Source organism: Grus americana, chromosome 1, assembly GCF_028858705.1.
Source record: "Grus americana isolate bGruAme1 chromosome 1, bGruAme1.mat, whole genome shotgun sequence".
In the NCBI taxonomy this organism is placed as follows: Eukaryota; Metazoa; Chordata; class Aves; order Gruiformes; family Gruidae; genus Grus; species Grus americana.
Window position 1 is genome coordinate 67464413 of NC_072852.1, and position 20018 is coordinate 67484430.

Consider the following 20018-nt stretch of genomic DNA (forward strand, 5'->3'; position numbering starts at 1 on the left):
TGCCAGAGACAAGCCTTATCTCCCCAGGATTACTGTTAGTATGCTTTGAATAGGGGACATCCAGCCCATCCATGCCCCTTGTGGAGCTTTAATGCCCTTTGTTGATGAAAGGAAAAAATATCCATAATCCCACCCGGTTACTTCTGATCATCCCAGATGTGCCTCATGGCACAATCCTATCAGTCACTGCCTCCTCCTGGGCTGTACAAATGCTTTTTCCTGGCATTTGGCTGACTAGTGAGTATGTGGCAGCAGTTCATGATGCTTTGGGGGCTCGTCTTCATTATCCTCTTGCTCTTGCAAGAAGTTCCACAGCCCCTCTGTGAACCTCCCAGTGGCTGATGTGAAATTTAAACAATCGATGTTGCAAGTACAGCAGAAGTGTTTGGTCTGTCTCTAAAGTAAGGCAGCTCCTCTACAGAGGCACTGGAGACCAGTGGGGGGGGGGGTGTTGGACATTGAAAAGACGACAATAATGCCTAGATTCTGGAAAAAAAAGTAGTGCAAAAGACCTCACTATGGAGGAAAGGAAATCATGGACATTGAGGGAACTCCTTGGTCCTTTCCTATGCCTATGCTGTACACCGTAAGGTAGCGGTGCATCAGGCAATGGCATGTGATGCAGAGAGGTGCCATTGCATTTTGCTCGCACACCTGATGTGGGAAGACTTCATGGCACAACAGAGCATGGGGTGGGCACAAGAAGGAACTGGCTTACAACAGGCTTGGTTGTGTTCCTATCCATTTTGTGCTGAAATAAATGTAGCTGAAGAGTGAAAGAAGACAAAAAGAAAAATTAGCCGTAAATGGTAACCAGTCTACCTCCTGGAGGAAATTATTGCCACTGGGCAGGAAGAAAAGGGTCTTGAAGTAACTAAGATCCTGCAGTTGAGCTCTGAAATTTTGAATTACAATTGACAGTGTTATCCAGTGAGCCAACACTCAAGCTTACTTGAATTTTTAAAATCTCCTAAAAGTTACTGATTCCTTTGAGTGGGAGCCAGGGTGGAGGAAAAAAACATGAGTGAAGAAGAGCTACCCAAAGGCAGCCTGTAGTGTCTAAGGCTAGACCAGCTTGGAGGGAAAGACTGGAACAACTCAGATGGTGGGGTTTAGATAAGAAAAATCCAGGGACAAAACATGACCTACTAGACCCCCAAACACACTTGGCACAGCCAGTTCTGCTGGCACTGAGGAGTTGGGTGGCCTCGTTAGGATAATGCTGCCCAGAAGATCTGTCTTCTTAGAAGAAGAAATCACTGCCCCCGTGAAACTCCTACAAAAGCATCTGTGGGAGCTGTACATAGAGGAGTAGGAGCTCAACCTCACAGCTGTTCCAGGAAGAGGAGTGGGTTTATTAGATTTTATACGTGCAATCTCATGTGCTGTGCTTCATGCCTGTGTTTAATGCTGCACTTATTACTGATTTTATTGAGATTGAAGTGTCTGCGCAAACTTTATTCAAGCAAAAAATACCATCCTGTACAGAAGACACCTAAACTAAAGCAATCTAGAACCACCTGCTGCCCAAGAAAAAAGGGTCAGGACCGTTGTATTAAATTCTGGATTAATCTTAGAAGGAGTCCTAACTCATACAGCCTTGAGAGAGGCTGGTGAAGCCCGTATCTTGGACTGCCTGGAGACACTCACGCCATTGGGCCTCCAGAAGTACTTCTCTACAGTAAGAGCAACTAGTTTTGAATGAGAGTCAGAGACGGTCTTAACTCTTATCATCCGACCTAGAGCTGAATAAGCGAATAGATACAAGTTAATAAACAAACCAAACTAAATAAAATAACTGAGCTGTCAGTGCAAAGTCGAGAAAATAACTGGTCTCCTGGCAAGCTCCTATGTGGATCTAGCAAGGTTCAGCTTGTTATACCAAGTGCTGCAACCACCAGAATTGGTGATTGTAATAGAGGACTCATTTTTTTTTTTTTTTTTTTTTTCAGATATTGGCAAGTGGGGAAATTGGTTTAGCTCTTGTCTGCTTTCAGTAGAGTGCTACAGGAAGCTGAGAAGTAAAAGGGCATAAAACTTTGTTAATTCAAAGGGAAGAAGAGAGAGATATGCTGATCTGGGTTGCCTCAAGGTAGGAAGGGACGGTTCTTCCACATACCTCCATAAAAATGACCAATGCTGGATGAAATATCAAGTTCCTCGCAGGCATTTCCTTATCAAAGGCGCTTGTTGAATAAGGACAAACATAAATCATAGAAAGAAAAAATGCGGCTCACGCTGCTGAGAGATAACTGAAAGAGGTCATAAGGGTCCACAGTAAGCAAAGGATGAGACTGTAATTATTACAGACTGCCGGTACCAAGAGTGGTAAACGGATAAACACAGGAGGATGAAAGTGCATATTGAATTCTGCAGACAACCTTCTTAAAATATACAGATGGCAGAATTATCTGACATAGGCAGAGATCATAAGTTTGGGGTAGAAAAATCTCAAAACTTCAAAAGAACCATCTCCGTCCCTTTAAAAGTAGGGGCCACTCCCGAACGGATCTGCCAGTACTTTGGCATCGGGTAATAATAATGGGAGGGGGTTTAGCGACGGGGATAAAATAATACTGATTTCTTCCAGGACGCGGCAGAATGGTTATCAAATCTTAAATAAACTGGGAATGAAGAAACATTTTAGATTTTTTGCTTTGAAGCAGAGCGCACGTAGCATAGTTCTTCGTCCCAGAAGTTAACGTGGTACGATTAACATCCATCACGGCGCTGGGATGGCGACCGCACAAAAGCCATCCGTCAGCCCTCCTCCCCCTCTGTCAGCAGACCCTCGCTGGGCTGGGTTTGTTGTTGTTTCGAGATTCGGGTCGGGAGAAGAAAAAGCCATTTTCCCCAGCAGGATTCCCGCAGAAAACGCTCAGCGCAGCCCGGGCGCTGCCCGATGCTCGGCCCGTTCCGGCTGCCGGGGGGGGGGGGTGAAGCAGCATCCGCCATGGGAGGTGGCACCATCCCCTTTTTTATTTAAATAAATCCAACCTCCCCTACTCACACCTTGGGGGGCGGGGGAAGCTTTAATCACATTCCCCGATAATTATGGAAAAAACGTGTGGCAAGGCCGCCCGGGGCTCTCCCGCATCCCTCACACCCAAAACGCCGATAAGGGCCGGCAATGCCCCGCTAAAGCCCCGGAGCGGGGCGGGGGGAGGCGCCGCGGCGGCTGCCCAGGGTTTAAATGCCCCGCGGGGGCGGGCCGGCAGTGCGGCACCGCCCGCCCCGCTCGGCTCCCCCCGCCCCGCTCAGCTGACAGCGGGGCCGCTCGGTGCCCGCTTGACGGAGCCGCCGCTCGGTGCCCGCCCGTCGCCCGCCCGTCGCGGCCTGCGCGCCGCCGCTACCGCCGGGGATGGGGGGCGGTGCGCCGTGACCGTCCCGCGGGCGCGCCCCCGCCGCCGCGCAGAGCCGCGCTGCCGCAGGGAGCCGCCGCCGCTGCCGGCGGGATGAGCGGGAGCGGCGCCCCCGGGCCCGGTGCGGCGCCCTGCCGCTTCGCCCACTACTTCGTGCTGTGCGGCATCGACGCGGAGAGCGGGCTGGAGCCCGACGAGCTGGCAGGTGAGCGGAGCCGCCGGGGCCGGGCGCGGCGCGGAGGCCTCGCCCGCACCCGCACCGCTGCGGCTCGCCGCGGCCCGGCGGGATTTTGGGATCCGCTGCTTCAAAATGTCTGCTCCTCCCCACCCCGAGGAGGGGGCGAAGGGAGGAGGGGGTCGCCGAACCGGCAGAAACCGTAGGGAGGGAGCAACTTTGAAGGATAAAGCATCCGCCGGAGAGCTGGCGGAGCATCCCCCGAAGGGCAGCTCCCGGCGGGGGGCGTTTGTCTGCCGGCCGCCGGGATGCGCCCTCCGCCGCAGGCCGGGCCCCGCCGGCCCGCCGTTGGCCCTGGTCCCTAATGGTGGAAGGGGAAGGGCAGCCCTCGCCCCCTCTCCTCGGCGGCTGGCGGCCAGCGGGGTGCGCCTGGAGGGAAAAGGCAACCGAGGGTTACGGAATTGAAGGGAGCCGAATGACCGAGCTGTCGGTCGGGGCAGATGCGTTTTCTTCCCTATTTGCACTGGAAAGGGGGTGGGGGAGGGATCTGGGAAGAACTGAATAAATTAATGGCATCGCATCTTTAATTATGCTGCTTTATTCGCATCTTACGTCTATTCAGAAACAGTCTTCCTGCATCCTTTCTTCCCCCTCCAGCCCTCAGAATGCTATAAAATCAACGAGCAAAATTATTACTATGGGATCAAACTCATTTTCTAAAATATTTATTTTTGGACAGTTCATGACTGGCTTGGAGCTGATTATATTGAGGAAAGGCAGTATTCCTTCCTAAATGTCGCTTGTGTTTAAATAGAAGGAACTGATTAAGTCATTTTTTTTATACATAAGATTAGATCAACTATAAGCTTAATAATGGGGCTTAATTGCACAGAAGCTAAACGTTTCCTCAGAGTTGCAAGTTTGAAAGTGCTTAAGCACATATGTTTGACCGTTCCTATGCGTTCACGCTGCAGGCGAATGAGCTGTATGTGACTGAAGTTGAAGGCAGCTGTAGCTGTCACGGTGGGCACCTCTGCCTGGTGATGGGATCCTGGCGAGGTCTCCGCTGCTATTGCGTCAGGAAGTACCTCGCCTTCTGATTGTGTAAGAGAAAGACTTGATGATCTACACTGATCAACGTCCCCTGGTTGAAGTTCATATTTTTGTAACCTGGATGTGACGTTCCAAGGAGCTTTATCTTAACACAGGGTGCCTAAACCTTTTCCCTTTGCAGTGAGCGTGGACTGGAGGTAGCCCTAGGATCTCCAAGTGGAAGCGTTAGCCAAATGTGCTTTAATCTCCGTTTGCTTTTTCACATGTACTAGTGACTGCAATTGTATGTTTTCAGTTTTGCTGCTTTTAGTAGAAAACTCCTGGCTCATGAGCTGTCTCCCAGCTGATGGCGTGCAGGGTTTGATTTGCATAATATGACCTATTGGGGTTTCAGCTACTTAAACTGAGTCATCTCTAACTCTATCTGAAAAGCAACTATTTTTAAGGCAGTGTTGGCTGGCAGGCTGTGCTTTCCCTGATGAGTACCCAGACTTTCAAACTTGTCTTTTGCTGATTTCTGCTCCATTTCCCGGTGAGACGCGCAGGCGTGTGCGCTGTGCTTGGGGAGCGCCGCTCAAGGACAGGCTGAGCGCGGTGGCTTTGGGCAGCTGCAGGGCTCAACTTTTATGGCTGTTCGGTAGGTTTAGCCTAACAGTTCCAGCAACACTAAGCAGATCTCAAAGCTAAAGGAAGTCTCCCTCTTGGTTTTTCAGTAAAAGACAGATGTTTTGGCACATCTGCCCATTTATAAAATATAATGCAACTGTGAATGATTTCGAAGAGAAATTACCACAAGTAGTTGTTTTTAAAGCAAATGTGGCTTCTTTTTTTATTTTCTCCCTCGCCCCACCCCCCAATTGGAAACTACAAGTAGTAATGTCTCTGTTACGGGTTTAAACTAGGCAAGGTCCAGCAGTATGGTTTAAGCATACATGACTTTTTGTAATGCCAGTTTGGAAGGCATTCCCAATACCTAAGAGGGTTGGGATATGATAGAGGAGGAAGTGGAGTTACAGAACTATGATGGGACTTAATACTGCCGCTGAGCAATGTTGTATTTTTAGGGACTCGTGACAAGAGCTTTCTGCTATCAGCTGGGAGCTCAGCAGTTGGAAATGTTAGGGAGGAACGGGGAGTGCTGTGAGCCACAAATATAATGCAGCCATGGAAAAAGTAACTCTGGCTTTAGATGTAGCTGAGAAAAGATTTCTGTTAAAGCTTGGGGAGTATTAATGCCACTGTAGGCAGGCAGTAGTGAGATCCATCTAGAAATCTGTGTTACAGGTTTCAAAACCCAAGCTACCAGGGTTGAATTCATTACCAGAACAGGTGGGGAGAAAGATGCTTGAGGGAACAGAAAATCTGTTGTATCACAGGAAACCCACAAAGGAAGGCTCTTTCTTTCTAAAAATGGTCTCACAACATTTTGTAGAAAGAAATGATCTTTCAGTATTGAATTATGTAGCTGTGATAGCTTTCCATCTTGCTAGCCTTGTGCTTAAAGAGGTTGTTGAGGTAAGCCATGGCGTCAATGAAAAGTTGCTGCAGCTTAAGCCGCCACACAGATCATCCTCGATTTAGCAAAAAAGTAATTAAGAACCTGCTTATCTCCAAACCTGCGAGTCCCTTAGCAGCTAGCCTACACAAAGCACCTCGCTCGGGTGAGGTCTGACTGAAGGGAGCCGCGCTAGGGCTGCGCAGAAGAGCACGAGGAGATGAGAGGAGCAACTCTGCCTCTGCCGCCCTGGAGACCCCAGCGCCCTTCCTCTGAATGGAGCAGAAGTTACAAAATCCCGGAGGGATTTTCAGCTTCCAGATGGGCTCGCTGGTGATCAGCTGAGGCACAGACACCTCAGCGGGGCACGTGGCGTGCCAAGGAGCTGCAGGTGAGTCAGCTCTGGCATCATCTGGAGCTCCCTGACCTACAACCCTCCCCTCGCTGGGGACAGCCTGGGACCCACCCCCATGTGAAGGCTTTCCTTGCCAGATGATTTAAGCCCAAAATCTCTTCTTGCACAAACCCTCTGCAGTTAAAAAAAAAAAACAAAACACCAAACCAAAAAACCTCAAAACAACAAAAAAACCAACGCACCAAAACAATTGATCTAATGCATCAGGCATGAAGTGAAATGTTTTGATGATGCTCTCAGAGGCAGGGCAAAGAACTAGCTTTTTAATTCTTATTATAGGGTTGTTAGGTCTGTTCACAAATGAAATAAAATTAAGATTTTAAAGTTGTATAAAGTCTTGACATGCTTTTAGGGAAGAGTGGCTTGCTTTATAGTTCTTGTTCCCGTGGATGCTCAGTGCTTAAAATAAATTTGTAGATAACAATTTTCCACCATGCAAATGTTTAATTTTTCTTTTTTTTTTCTTTTGCATGTATGCTATATTCTGGTACAGATTTTCCTAATTTATTTTTTTAAGAGGAAATACTTCCACAGGTGGCTTTTCAAATGGACTCATTTTGGTTTTTTAAGTTAGTTAATTTTGAAAAGTAGAAAGCTGTTTACCCATTGCTCAACTTGGTAACATATCCAGGCATGCAGCAAAGTAGCGTATGGATTATAATGCTGTCAAAACACTGGTTTCACTATCTCAAAGCTCTCAGTTGAGGATGGAAGAAAAAAAAAATCTTTCTAGGGACTTGAGGGAGGAAAGGAAACTGTCTAAGGATTTCTTGGTACTTCATTGCTGGAGAGGTCAGAAGAGAAAAGCCCTGTATTTGATGTGAAGAATCTTGAAAAGCATGAAAATTTCAGTGTTGGTTTCTGTGCCCTGTTGAACTCCACTAGAATAGGATGAAGGGAGCTTTTCTCTCATGTTCAGGGCTGATGGAAAATACATTTCAGTTCACTTTCATCTTCATGCCTACTTCTTGCAGGTGAAGCCATTTTGAGACTATCAGCCTTGGAATTGCATGTGCTTAAATGAACTCGTTACAGTAAATATTTAACATTACCTTAAACAAAAAACCTAATTGTTCATTAAATTGTTTCTATTACATATTTTGTCATACTATATGAACTTCATAAGTGTGTGTGCAAGGCACAAGATTTTTCTGGCTGTAGCAGCTTTTGCATTTTGCTTTGAGGACATATTAATTCTTGTAGTATCTTGTTAGAGTGTCGCAAACTACAATTTAGAAAAATGTAGAATATACATGGCTGGGTTTAAAAGAAAATGAAATATCTTTTATTGGGGAAGTAATTTGGTACGAGGACAGTAGAGAGAGAATTACAGATGGGTGTTTTCTTGCCAAGTGGAAGGACTGGTCTGTGCTCCATGGAGGATGCTGATGCAGGAGCGGTTTAGAGGGAGAGAGGATGCGGTAAGCCAGCAAGGGAACTGGGGCCTGAAGGACCATGTTGGATGATGTCTTCTGCATCTCAGAACGTCAATATTGGTGGAGTTGTGGTAGCCCTCTTGCTGTGTGCAATGGAAAGTTTTATAGCTTTTTTCCACACGTAAACCTTAAAATATTACCTCAAGACTATGCTTATGGTGAGGAGACGTTCTAGTTACTGTATCTTGTCTAGCAACGTATTTTGCACTGTCTAGTTTTGGCCATTGTGTAAAGATTCACTATCTCATTATCCTGGTTCAATGTATACTTTAAAGCTGTAGAGCTTCATTACTCTACTTTTAAGATCAAATTTTAAATTTTTTTTTCTCTTTTTTTTCTTCGTGACCAGCAAAGCTGAGAGTGCTCATCAGAAACATTGGGCGTCTTGGGGAAAATAAACACTGCGCCTACCTCATGCCATTTCCCTATAAATATCCAGATACTGGTAGTTAATTTCCCCCATCAATGAAGTGTTACTTCAGTTCATAACGTTGAAAACCAAACAGGGTGTGTTGCAGTCTGGCTAACTGTGCTTCTTATCTAGTAGGCTCTTATTTTTAGAAAGCTAAAAGACTTTTTAGTCCTTGTGTGTGCTTGGCACCTGCGCGCTCATGCCTTGCAGAGTCTCCCCACAGCCAAAGCTGTTCTCCATCATGCTTCCTTCATGCCAAGTCACCCTGCGGTGCCAGAAAACTTGGTGGCATTACTACAGCAATACAACTTCTCGTGTACGTGACTTTTCTGAAAATAAGTAATTGGGTTTTTTCCTAGTTTACTGGAAATAGACTGAGAAATTTCCCTTGACCAAGGAATATCTAAACAGTTGCGGTTCCTGTTTCATTGCCACAAATGAAGAGCGGGCTACAGGAGTTTTGCTTTTCATTTTTAAGTACAGTCCAGAGTTGTACAAAGCATTTTTGGAGGGATTGTCCAGACTAAGTAACCTGGATGTGAATGAGAGTGGTACTGGTAGAGGAGAAGATGGCTTATGCTGTACAATTTAACAAAACTTAACTTGCTCCTTGGAAGCAGTTGTAGCGGATTGCTTAGGATTTCTGATTGTTATGGGGTTTGTGGGAGGGATGGGACTCAAGCATTTCTCCTGCCCCCCCTTAAGAGGTGATGCTCAAATGCGGCACTAAATCTTCTGATGTCATGGCTGGAATAAGCAAGTGTCATGGATGAGGGATTGGATGGAGCAGCTGGCTTATCGAAGTAACTGTTGGTTTTTGTAACTTGATCATAATAAAGAAGGAAACACTGGGTATTCATTTAGGAAACCTGTTTGATAAAAATCTAAGCTGGGTTAATATTTTGTTCATTTGAGAAAAATCTTTTGATCTTGGTCTGCGTAAGTGAAGTGTTGCTGTTCTAGTTAAAGGGAGTATGGAGATAATCCCCGCAACCTTGACTTGATGCTGAAATAGAAATAATGCTGCCTTCTGCATCTTTAAAGATGGTGGCACGGACAATAGCTGTAATGGTTTATTCTTAAATGTGTTTTGGTTTTGTTTTTTTATCCTAGTGGGGAAAACCAGAATTCCGTTGTAAACACCACACAGTTGGTTTTTTTTTAAATAGATTTCTGAATTATACATTAAAGACTTAGCTTCTGTAGGAGGATTTCTGCAGCCAAAGGAAACAGTGCTTTTTATAAAGAATTGTCAATATTATTGACATGTATCATCACCATTTACAATAACATTTAATAAGGAGTAACTCTCTTGCTTACTTGGATAACAGACCATTTGTGGAATTGCTAATGGTCGTGACATGTTATTATGCTTTAGTAATAGCGCTTTCACTCTCTTTTTTATTTATGCTAGAGACACACAATTTAAATGTTCCACCAACCCTGGTGTGACCGTTCTGTTATACATCTGCCTTCATCTAAGTTTTTATACTGTATTCCTTTGAAAATAAGGCATTGATTTGGTTGTAAAAACATCATTATTCCTATCAATAGCACTGACTCACTAATGTTAAACCAAAGAGAATTTCTTGTACTTCTTTGCTAGATAAGCTGCTGTTTTAATTTCCACTTAGAAAGACTAAACCCTCTTGCACTCTCAGAGGCTCTTTAGCTGCCAGCGGCTGTTGCAGTAGCACAGAAGAAGGTGTGACTATGTACACGAGGGTTTATTTTAGTGAAAATTCTGGTAACTGGTCTGTTAATATTGCGGTACGTCGCCTTTTTCCGTCACATAGTGTAAACAGCAGTAGTAATCAAAGTGCTGGCAGGCAGAGTGGCTGAGCTGCTGTCCTTTATAAGAACAACCTAAATCCAGCCCTAATCTTGTTCCTGCACATCGGGCTTGAAGTCACTGCTGGCCCCATCCCAACGGTTTAGCGGTGCAGTGGCCGGGGAGAGCCAGGGTCCCCGGGACCACAGCCACCTTGGCAAAGAGCGCTGAAAGGCAAGTGTGCCAACGTCCCGCAGAGCGTGGCAGCGCCACATCAGGCCTCGTCACGCTGGGTGTTGGTAGGGAGCGTGAGGGGAGATGGTGTTTTTGAGCCTACATTGATGGTGACAGGCCCTGTTCTCAGCAGAGAGGTTCCTGTGTCGACGTCCGCCTCCACAGTGGTCCTCACGGCCCCAAAGGACGGTGGCATCTGAGGGAAAGCGATACCCACCCTTCTGAAAGCGGGAGAGCAGAAACCGTAAATATGTGAGGATTGCTGGAGGCAGTGCGTGACGGCAGCGTTGATTTCTCTGCTCAGCTGTTTGCCCGTGAATCCTTTCTGTCCTCGCCAGGGCAATTTACCAGCGCTGCAGGAGCTGTGCCAGCGCCCTGACACTGTGCCTACAGCATTCCTATGCCAGTGCGGAGCTCACTGTAGGAATACTTCCAAAATGAGCTGCTTCAGGAGAGGCTGAGATGCGTGCAAGCCAGCAGGATGAGGGTGTCAGGGCTCTCTTGCCTGCCTTTTTTCACCTGCTTGTCATGGACTAATCAAGTTGTCCTTAACGCCAGCTCATCCTTGAAACATGCTGGCAAACGTACGGCCTGCAAAGCCGCTGCAAGGGCTGACGCTGGATACACGGCTGGCACGCTGCTCCCTGCTGCAGTTGCTGATCTGCTTCAATGAGGGTTGGAGTCAACGAGAAATGTGAATGCAGTGAAGGGGCGGGGGGGGGGGGAAACCCCAAACAACAAACCAGCGTGTGCACTGTGATCTAGTTAATGCTGTGGTGCATGGCTGGTGCTATTTGAGGTCACGTAGGACCACTTACATATGTGGGAAGATTCCAAGGAGGTTGTTCAGCCACCTCTTGTGCATATGGAGAGGAAGTGTAGCAGTAAAAATATGTGAACCTACATAAAGTTTGAGTGTAAATAACCTACTTTTTTTCATTTTTCTTTCTCATTATCTACCGCTTGACCAGAAACCAGCAGAAAATAGTTATGGTAGGAAAAGTTACATTGAGCAAACCCAAATTTAGACAGGAAACAGCAGGCCTTCACTGTGGTATTTTGGTCACATTAGCTGTATTGATAATCTCAAAAGTAATTAGGGAAGAAATGGTGATGGGTCATCACAATAGAAGACATATACTGGGGAGATGACTAATGTGTGACTGACTGCTGAGGTGTCAGATACTGGCATGGCTCAAAGAAGCTTCTGTTACATTACCAGTATGAAAATATAAACAACTCAATTTGTGCTCCTTGCTTGGAGTCAAAGATCGTTTTACTCAGCTCTCTGATCATTGTATCTTAGCCCAGAGCTTTCTCTTTTGAGAAAGGTGCCTGGCTGGAAACATGAAGCCGTGGTCCTTCAAGGTGTGAGGTTTTGCTGCTTCTTCCATCTATCAACCCCATCCATGGAAAAAAATATAAATCAAAACATCCAAACAGATGCTTAAAGAGTATTCCCTTGCTAATATATACTCCATGTAGAGTAGGCTTGAAGGATGTTGTAGATCTCAGTGACCTGCTTCGAGTGATAGTACAAAAATTAACTCTTAATAGAACATAATATTGGGGGTAGTGTGTGAAGGTTGTTCTCCAGTGAGAGAACAATTTCATACAAAAATGTCAGCAGTTCTTGTTTTGTGTTCAGAGGCAATGTTTAAATATGTCACTCTCAGAGTGAGCTTCCCTCCCTTTGGAGCATGAACTTGGCTTTGCTTTACAGTCATTTGATAAATCAAATTGCAATAATAATTCTAGGACCTAGTAGAAATGTTTTTAAAAAAACAAGCTTTATATCAGACTCAAATAGTACTTTGAAGCTCTGTGAGTGGTAGGTTGCACAGCATGAAAGCTAGAAGAATCCTCTGTCCACCTCCTTCTTGGTATTCTCTTGTCATGTTAAAGACTAGCATGTGGAAGAGTAAGGGGGCTTAATCTGAAACACCATTCTGTGTAAACAATGGCAGGATTAAAAAAAAAAAAAAGCAAAGCTCAACTGTCATGGGTGTGTAGTGGCTGCTGCTCTTCATGGATGACTGAAATTATTTGTATAAATTTGCATTTTCCCCTTAGCATCTATATAAACCTATGCTCATTTCCATGCATAGCTATTTTCACGTACAAGCTGATTGGCATGCGGTGGCATGCGATGTAAATGCAACGTTACCTGTGTTAGCAGTAACTATAGTTACAAGGAAAAAGCAAGTGTCGCCGTGGATGCCCCTTACACGGGGCTGCCCAGGTGCAAGATGTGCTTTGAGTCTCTCGGCTGAAAGACAGGAAGGCTGAGCTCTTTGTAATGAAATGGTGAAACCAAGCGCTCACTGAACTGGTAATTTCTCAATGAAATATTGATCAAATGGGTCGAGCAGCCTGCTTTGGACTGACTGATGTTCGAGATGCAGCTGGAGCCTGCTGGGAGAGGAGGATGCTGCCACGGTCCAAATAGGTATTGCTTACACTGATTTTAGATGTCTGATGGGTTCTGGAGCCCAGGTTCTCGCTGGCCTGGAGACTGTCTACGGGGTCCAAATCCCTGATTTAGGAGCCCGCCTCTCCTGCTCTTTTTCCAGGTTGCTGCTGAGATAAATCCAGACAGATGGTGTAAATACCTTCTGGTAGGCCCTCTGGTCTCCCACGAGATGCTCTCGTAAAAGGAGAGAGATTTATTTTTTAAATTCAAACTATGAAGTATCTGAGCAAAGAATGCAATATACGATTGAGTAAATATTTGGCTTTTCATTGCTGAGGGAGGGGCAGATTTGCTGATTAGTTAGTTATTCACACAATACTATTCTTCCGTCAGTATTCCCACTTGGTATTCTTGTTTGCCGTATGCATACTGACATGAATTTAAAATTAAGAACAATTTTATGCTTAAAAACAAAACAACAGCTCTGTTAACATAGACTTTGTCTCAGATGTGATGCTGGCTGGTGTGGGAGAGATGAAGGGCTGTTGCAGTTTCTAGGATGGGACTTTCTGTAATCTAGATGATGTGCTTTCTCATTTTGTTTATTCTTCCAGTATAACAATTTGAAAATACACATTACCAAGTATTTGGGGCAGAATTCTCACATTTTATTTAAAACACCCAAACCCTTAAAATTTTGTGTAATTCTGTGAAGATGAAATGGCTGGTCATGACTCACAGGGCTTAAAAGCTGCCAGGTGTTTCATAAAATGACTGCTGGTGGATGCATGCTCTGTCACAGAGCTTTGAAGGGTGTTTGCTGTACCTTTTGCCTTGTAAATGCTTCCAGAATGTCAAAGCCAGGAAGAATGGTACTACGGTGTCTCTAATGCACCCCTTTTTGGGTTGTCAACCTTTGTCTCTAATGACTATTGTTATGAATCTATTAAGGGAGAATATTTATCTCTGGAAATCAGCACAGCAGCTATTCAGCACAGGTGAATTAGGTGTTTAGCCTTTTCCCAAGATGATGCTATTCAAGATAGGTTTATCTTACTAGCATTTGCAAATATGTTGACTCTTTCTGGCTTTAGCGAGTGTAATAGCAGATGTTGTTTGACTCTTAATTCAAGCAGTCTAGTGTTTCTATCTCAAATCGAGGAATGACTAAGAGCTAAAGAATCCCGGTGTAAGGAATGCTATTAAGTAATCATTTTTTCCTCTATCAATATGAACATCTGCATAGGGTGAGGCAGCTGTAGCTGTGGTCTGCTGTCGTACTTGGCAAAAAGGAACTAGTGATGGGAAATGTTAACTTTCACAATAGCAGCTCTGGTTAATAACTTACTATCGTTTCTATGCCTGTGTCTTTGTTTTCTTTCTTCTCGGAGCTGTCTGCAGGGTGGTGAGTTGGGAGGGGAAAGAAAAAGCCCTGTTGAAAATTGCTCAACCTAACACACTGTTAAAAAAAAAAAAACACAAAAAAAACCCCTCAACAAAAACCCCACCCCTCTAGCTTAATGTGGGCTGAACTTCCCATGAAAACTCTGCCTTAATGAGCTTGGACCCCTCAACCCTGCTTTGTCCCAGTCAGCAGGTGAGAAAGAGCTGAGGTCCCTGGCGTGGGTGCCCTGGCTGTGACCCAGGGGCTCGGGGCCCCGATTAGTTCAGCTCTCGTGCTTTCAGCAAGAATAAGAATGAGAAAACAACATCTTGTCTTGGGGCCTGGATGTATTCATGCTCCTCGCCTGCAGATCTGTGCTAGTGCTGGAAGAGGCATTTGTCCGGGAGCCGGGGAGAAAAGACACAGATTTTGGTCTGTCCCAGAGCTGAAAATGAATTGCTTGGAGCAACTATCGCAGTGGAACGTCCAAGATACATCATATTTGATAGTGGTGAAGATCTGAAAACTATTTGCAATTCAAAATCTGTCTCGGGTTTCAGTTATTGGTTAATATTCTGTCAGCATTTCATGGCAATGACTTCTGACTGTGTCCCAGCATTGCTCGTGGTGCACTGAATAGCTCAAAAGCGAAGCTGATGCTAAGCAGGAGACCATCTGTGTTGTTAATAGTGTAGTGTTATCACACTCAAAACTCAGCTTGTGTGATCGATAATGTGATCACACTAGACCCGTTTCCTTTTTTTTAAAAAAAAAAAAGTCAAAAAACCAACCCCCCCAAACAATCTGTATCCTTATCTACCAACTTCTGAGTCCATAGGTCAATTTAATTTTGTCAGAGAGAAAATTGAAAAGATATGGGATTTTTTTTTGGTGAAGTCCTTGCAGCTAGAGCAGAGATCCTAATTAACCTTCCAATAATACAAAGGCTGCAGGAAAAGCAACAGCACCTTGTAAAGCAAGAGAGGCCCCTCCACGTGGGTATCCTGGCAGGCTGATTGGCAGCCACGTAGCTGGGATTGGAGCAGAGTGTGCATTGCCTCCTGCCCATCTGGTGGGTTGAGGAATGAAGGGTAACTCGTGGTACTGAGGGGAAAGGAGGGAAGTTCAGAGTTAACAGGCTCGTGTGAGCAAAAGGAGCTGCAGATGAGAGGACCGTGATTTCTGTCTTGGCGTCCTGTCACGTAACTGCTAGTGCTCTGCACCTAGATCTGTGAAACCATGGAGCTGTGTTAATGCCATCTTCCTTTGTCTTTCCTTCCCAGTCTCAAATTAAGAGTATTTGCTAAGGGAGCAATTCTGCTACGGCTCCTACAACGTGCTAACAGGCAGTGGGAGCAAAGCTATGTTTGGCAATAAATGGCAATGCAAGGATGGTTGGTTGTTGGTCCAAGTCCTTCCTCAAGCTCAATGAAAGGACATAGGAGCTTGGCTGTGTTGGTGCTCTTGCAGCCAAGAGATGTGTCTATGGAAAAGCATTTCCCCCCACCCCCCCCAAATGCACTGAATGGGAGATATAGCAGCAGAATGTGCTGGGGAAGGGGGCTCTCTACTTTCTTTTTCCTTCTTAATCTTCTCCCTTCCCCCATTTAAAAACAAACCAGCCCATCCTCATACTTTATTGTTTGAAAAAGCTGTTCTGACCTTTCTGATAATACTGTTAAGAACCAAGAACTGTATTATGATGTATTAAAGCACTAATGATGCATAAGGAGTCATAAACTGTATTAAGTGCATTAAATTTTGAGTAACTCCAGTAAAAGGCACTGCAAGGGATGGCTAATCACTCTGCATTTGAGTTGTCTTGGAAATAAATGGCAATATTCAGCTGAATCCATCCTCTGAAATGGCCTAGAAGGAGATGGCATTGCATTGCAGCGGGAGGTTGGCAATCCACGCTTGATTAATCTGCTCATACCAATGTGGCATCACTCTGTGCTTCCAGCAAGCTTGTAATAGATGAGTGCATTAATGAGCCCCTGGGTAACCGAGACTACGCTCGGGGGTCAGGAAGGAAAATCAGAAAGGATAAACGTTGCTGACTCAGTTTCTCTCTTTCTTATGTTACCTCTACATATTTTTTCCAAGCCGTGCTGAAGTGATTCCATGTTAAAGTGAGCATTTCAAAATGCCTCTCCGCATCACTAACAGTAGCAGAGCTGTTTTGTGTGGGTTTGACTGGCTGGGTTATTTAAGCTTTTTTGTTTCCCTGAACTTTCTCCACCTGAAAAATGTTGTAATCTTCAGATGTGAAAGACTGACTCTTGGTTAGTCCCTGCTAGACTATGCTGAGTCTTAGTACATTAGGGAGCGGTTGGGGCCAAACCTCCCTCGGGACCGGCCAAGTGGTCCGCTGAGCCGTCGTCTTCTCTTGAGCGGATTCAATTAACTGGTTGGTAAAAGCGTGTAGAGGTCTCTGAGGGCTGATGATCATTTGCAGTCCAGAAAGTCTGGAAATTATTGTAGCCTGAAGAGAAACCATTTCAGGAGGCTGCTTGGCTTTTGCAGGACTGATTGTCTTATTTTTGCTTTCTGAATATGTTTAATAAAAAAAAGGGATTGCAGCTAAATTTAAGCAACCTCTTGCATCCAGGACTTAAATTTCTGTTTTCCTTTCTTGCAGTGGCTTACCGATAATTGTCTTGCTAATGCATTTAAATTCTACTCCTTAAAAATGTATTATCTGGTTTATTTTGTGAGAGGTCATCGGTTTCACAATATTGTATAAAACTGAAACCAAATCCTCCTGTCTGCAGCTGCAGTGTTAAATAGAGCATCATTGTCATGTGGTGAGCATGGCTGTCAAAACACTTCGGGCAAAGTGGGTAACATGAACAGTTCTTCTACGTTAAATATTTATAGAAGAAAATGCAAACTCAGAAGCCTGCCAGCAGGCAGACGTACTGCTTAAATACATTGTTGTGTTGGTGAGGGCATGAATCTTCTCGCGGCAGCTTTAGGAAGAAGACAGCGAGTTGTTTCTTCTTGCGTATGGGTTCAACGGTGTACTCTTGCTGCACATAAATAGATATTCAAAGGAACTGGAAGTTTAAAATATCTGAAGAAAAACAATAGCTCTACGTAAGAGATTCACCAGCCAGCGACTCCTGAAAAGGTCTGTTCTCTTTGCCTGCTGGTCTTCTGCCACAACAGCCATAGCAAAATCTCAGCACAAGCCCCCTCTTGCATGCCTAGCCTCAAGGGCCGGCACGTCTTTATTTCAGGTCCTCTGGTGCAAACAGGTGGTGAACTACAAGTGGTGAGATACTGAGGAGAAAACCATGTAATTAAATCTGGCACTGTAGTATAATAAATCTCCATTTTATTCTTTAGCTTTCTAGACGCCTTTTGAGCAATACACAATGGCTGTGATTAATGACTATTGTATTGTCTTAAATAATAAGCTTGAGCCTTCAGATAGGTGACATAATTTAGCTGTAATGAGCGTCAGCTTCATGTGTTTGATCTCAACGCTTTGAATTTCGGCGTCGTTGTTGCCATGTCCTTGAGAGATTGTTTTATGCCAAAGAAAACCAGTAAAGGGGGATGGGGGGCAATTTCTCTGAGAGTGTGAAGAATCCAACCAATCTGTTCCTCTGAAGACATTGACTTTTTTGTCGTATCTTGTTTTTAAATATGCAAGATGAAAGCAGTTGGATCGTTCATAAACTGGACCCACTGTTATTGAGAAAGATTTTCTCTTTGACAAAAGTATTCCTTGCTGGGAGGTGTCTGCTGACAGGACCAGTGATGAGTGTTTCCTTTAGTGTGTCAAGATGCACCGAATACCCATAGCAGGGAAAAGGCTTTTCGATCCTTTCCACACCATCGCCCCGTCCGTCACCTCCTCAGCAGGCTTCTCTGTTGTTTCCTCCCTTGACTGAAGGCAGCAGCTCTTTGATATGAGCTCCTATCTCTTCACATGTCTCTTCCCGTTGCCTGGGTTCAGCTGACAGAGGAGAAAAAACATTATATTCTTTTCCCCACAGCTACCTGTGAAGAGCGCTTCGGCAGAGCTGGGAAGGGAGGGCTGAGAAACTACAAAGCGCATCAGACCTAATTATTCAGCTAGCATAAGGGCTTTTCTTTCCTGCTTGGGATATTCGCTCTTGACTGTGCGGGTACTTTGACTGACGTAGTGTGCTGACTTCAAAGCTGTTGCACAGTGCCGCATAAATGCTTCAAACCCAAATCCATCCTCCTTCGGGCAGCCTGGCGCAAACGGGCAGCCCTAATGGCAGGGCTTGGCAGGGCTTGTAAGTGAAGGGATAATGCAGAGTCTACCCCCCATCATTATTTTTGTGAGGATGGGAGGGAAAGGGATTTAAAATCCCTCACCCTTTCCTATTAAGTCTGACTCATTTTGTCTGGTTTAGCATTGTGGTAGAAAGAAACATAATGGATTTGTTAGGGTCAGTGCTTCACAATGTGACGGTTGACTTTGATGGGCAATAGGGCCTAGTTTGCTACTCCAGACAAAGGATTTGTAGGTCTTGCAGGCTGCCATCTGTTTCTAAAAGCAAGTTTTTGTGGAGAAGGGATGCAGCTTGCATGCTGAAAAAGTTGGGGTTTTTTCTTGAGAACTGCTGAGCCTTTGTATTTGAGCTTTTAATTTCAAAACTAAGCACGGTTTATTAATAGCAGGACTCCCCTTTTGCCCTCCTCCAGGCAAGCTGGACATCCGAATCTCATTAGTGATGGGTTGATGTCTTCTAAAATACTACTATTTTAGAATACATGTACTCATCCCCCAAGTGCTCTATTCTTCTATCCAGCCCCCACCCAAGCTCTGAAATATGATGTCTGGCTGCATTCAGGTTGTTTGCATTTATTCTGATATGTAAGCATATAAGGCACAGATTGGAGAAGTAACGTTCAGCCCTCATTTGATTTTTCACTTGTGCTGAAGTTTTGTCCTGTGCTCTCTTAAAAACAACAGAAAAACCAGTTGATCATACTCTGCCCCTATAATCCAGACTGGAAAGTCCTACTTTCCCACAGTGATTCCACTGCAGAGTCTTTTAAATAAAATTGCCCAGCCGACCTGTAGGGCTTAGACATGCTGACAAGTACAATCTATTTATGTGCCACGTGTTAACCTGTTAATTGATTGTTTCTATGTATAACTACTAGAGGTAGCACAGAGCTGCACAATCCAGGTCTGGAGAGCAGGAAAACATCCTGCTGCAGGACTTAGCAAAAATAATGAGTAAAGCCTCTGCAGTTTTCCTCTTTCCAGTTGGAGACGAACAGGACCGCCTGCACTGATAAAGATGACCTGGCTGGCAATCCTGTCCTGTCTGTTTATTTAGCCAATTGCTCCCCTGATGCAATATGGGGGTGTGTGTGTGTGGAGTCAATCCAGTCCTTCCTAACACTCTTATGGTACATTTTTCTTTTTTTATTAAGGGAAGTGACTAGTGTGGCTGCTGTAGTTGTGCAGTACACACGTGCATCACTGAATATGGGGCTGGAAGTGCAATGTTCCCCTTGTTGTAGCAAGTGAGTTAATATGCTGCTGCTGCTCGATGTCACATTAAAAATGTGGTGGGAGCTAAAAGAAACCGGCACCTTCCACTCACCCCCCAAACACAAAAGCCCATGTTCCATGCCAGAAACGCCTGCCCCTGTAGCAATCCCAGGCGCCTCAGCACCCTCCCGCGAACCAGCATTTGCCACCGACACGTTTTCTTTGTTCCTGCCGGCTGCCAGCCACTAGCAGAAAGCTGGCAAGCTGCGCAGGGACTCGTGCTGTTGTTGCCAGAGTGCCATATTTCTGGCCGTTCCTGGAATTAACCTTTTCTCTTAAACTCTCTCCTGGCCCCGGCGAGCAGCAAGGTTCTGGGGGCT

At 45.1% G+C, this 20018-nt stretch overlaps 1 protein-coding gene across 6 annotated transcripts in view; it reads left to right on the forward strand.

Annotated features, from left to right (window-relative positions):
- The first annotated feature begins 3305 nt into the window (after nucleotides 1–3305).
- DENND5B (DENN domain containing 5B) overlaps nucleotides 3306–20018 on the forward strand; it is a 117223-nt gene continuing 100510 nt past the window's right edge. For all 6 annotated transcript variants that reach the window (XM_054847926.1, XM_054847917.1, XM_054847934.1 and 3 more), the window contains exon 1: nucleotides 3306–3567. In XM_054847926.1, the coding sequence (XP_054703901.1) occupies nucleotides 3456–3567 (112 nt within the window). In that variant the 5' untranslated portion in view covers nucleotides 3306–3455. The remainder of the gene's footprint in view (nucleotides 3568–20018) is intronic.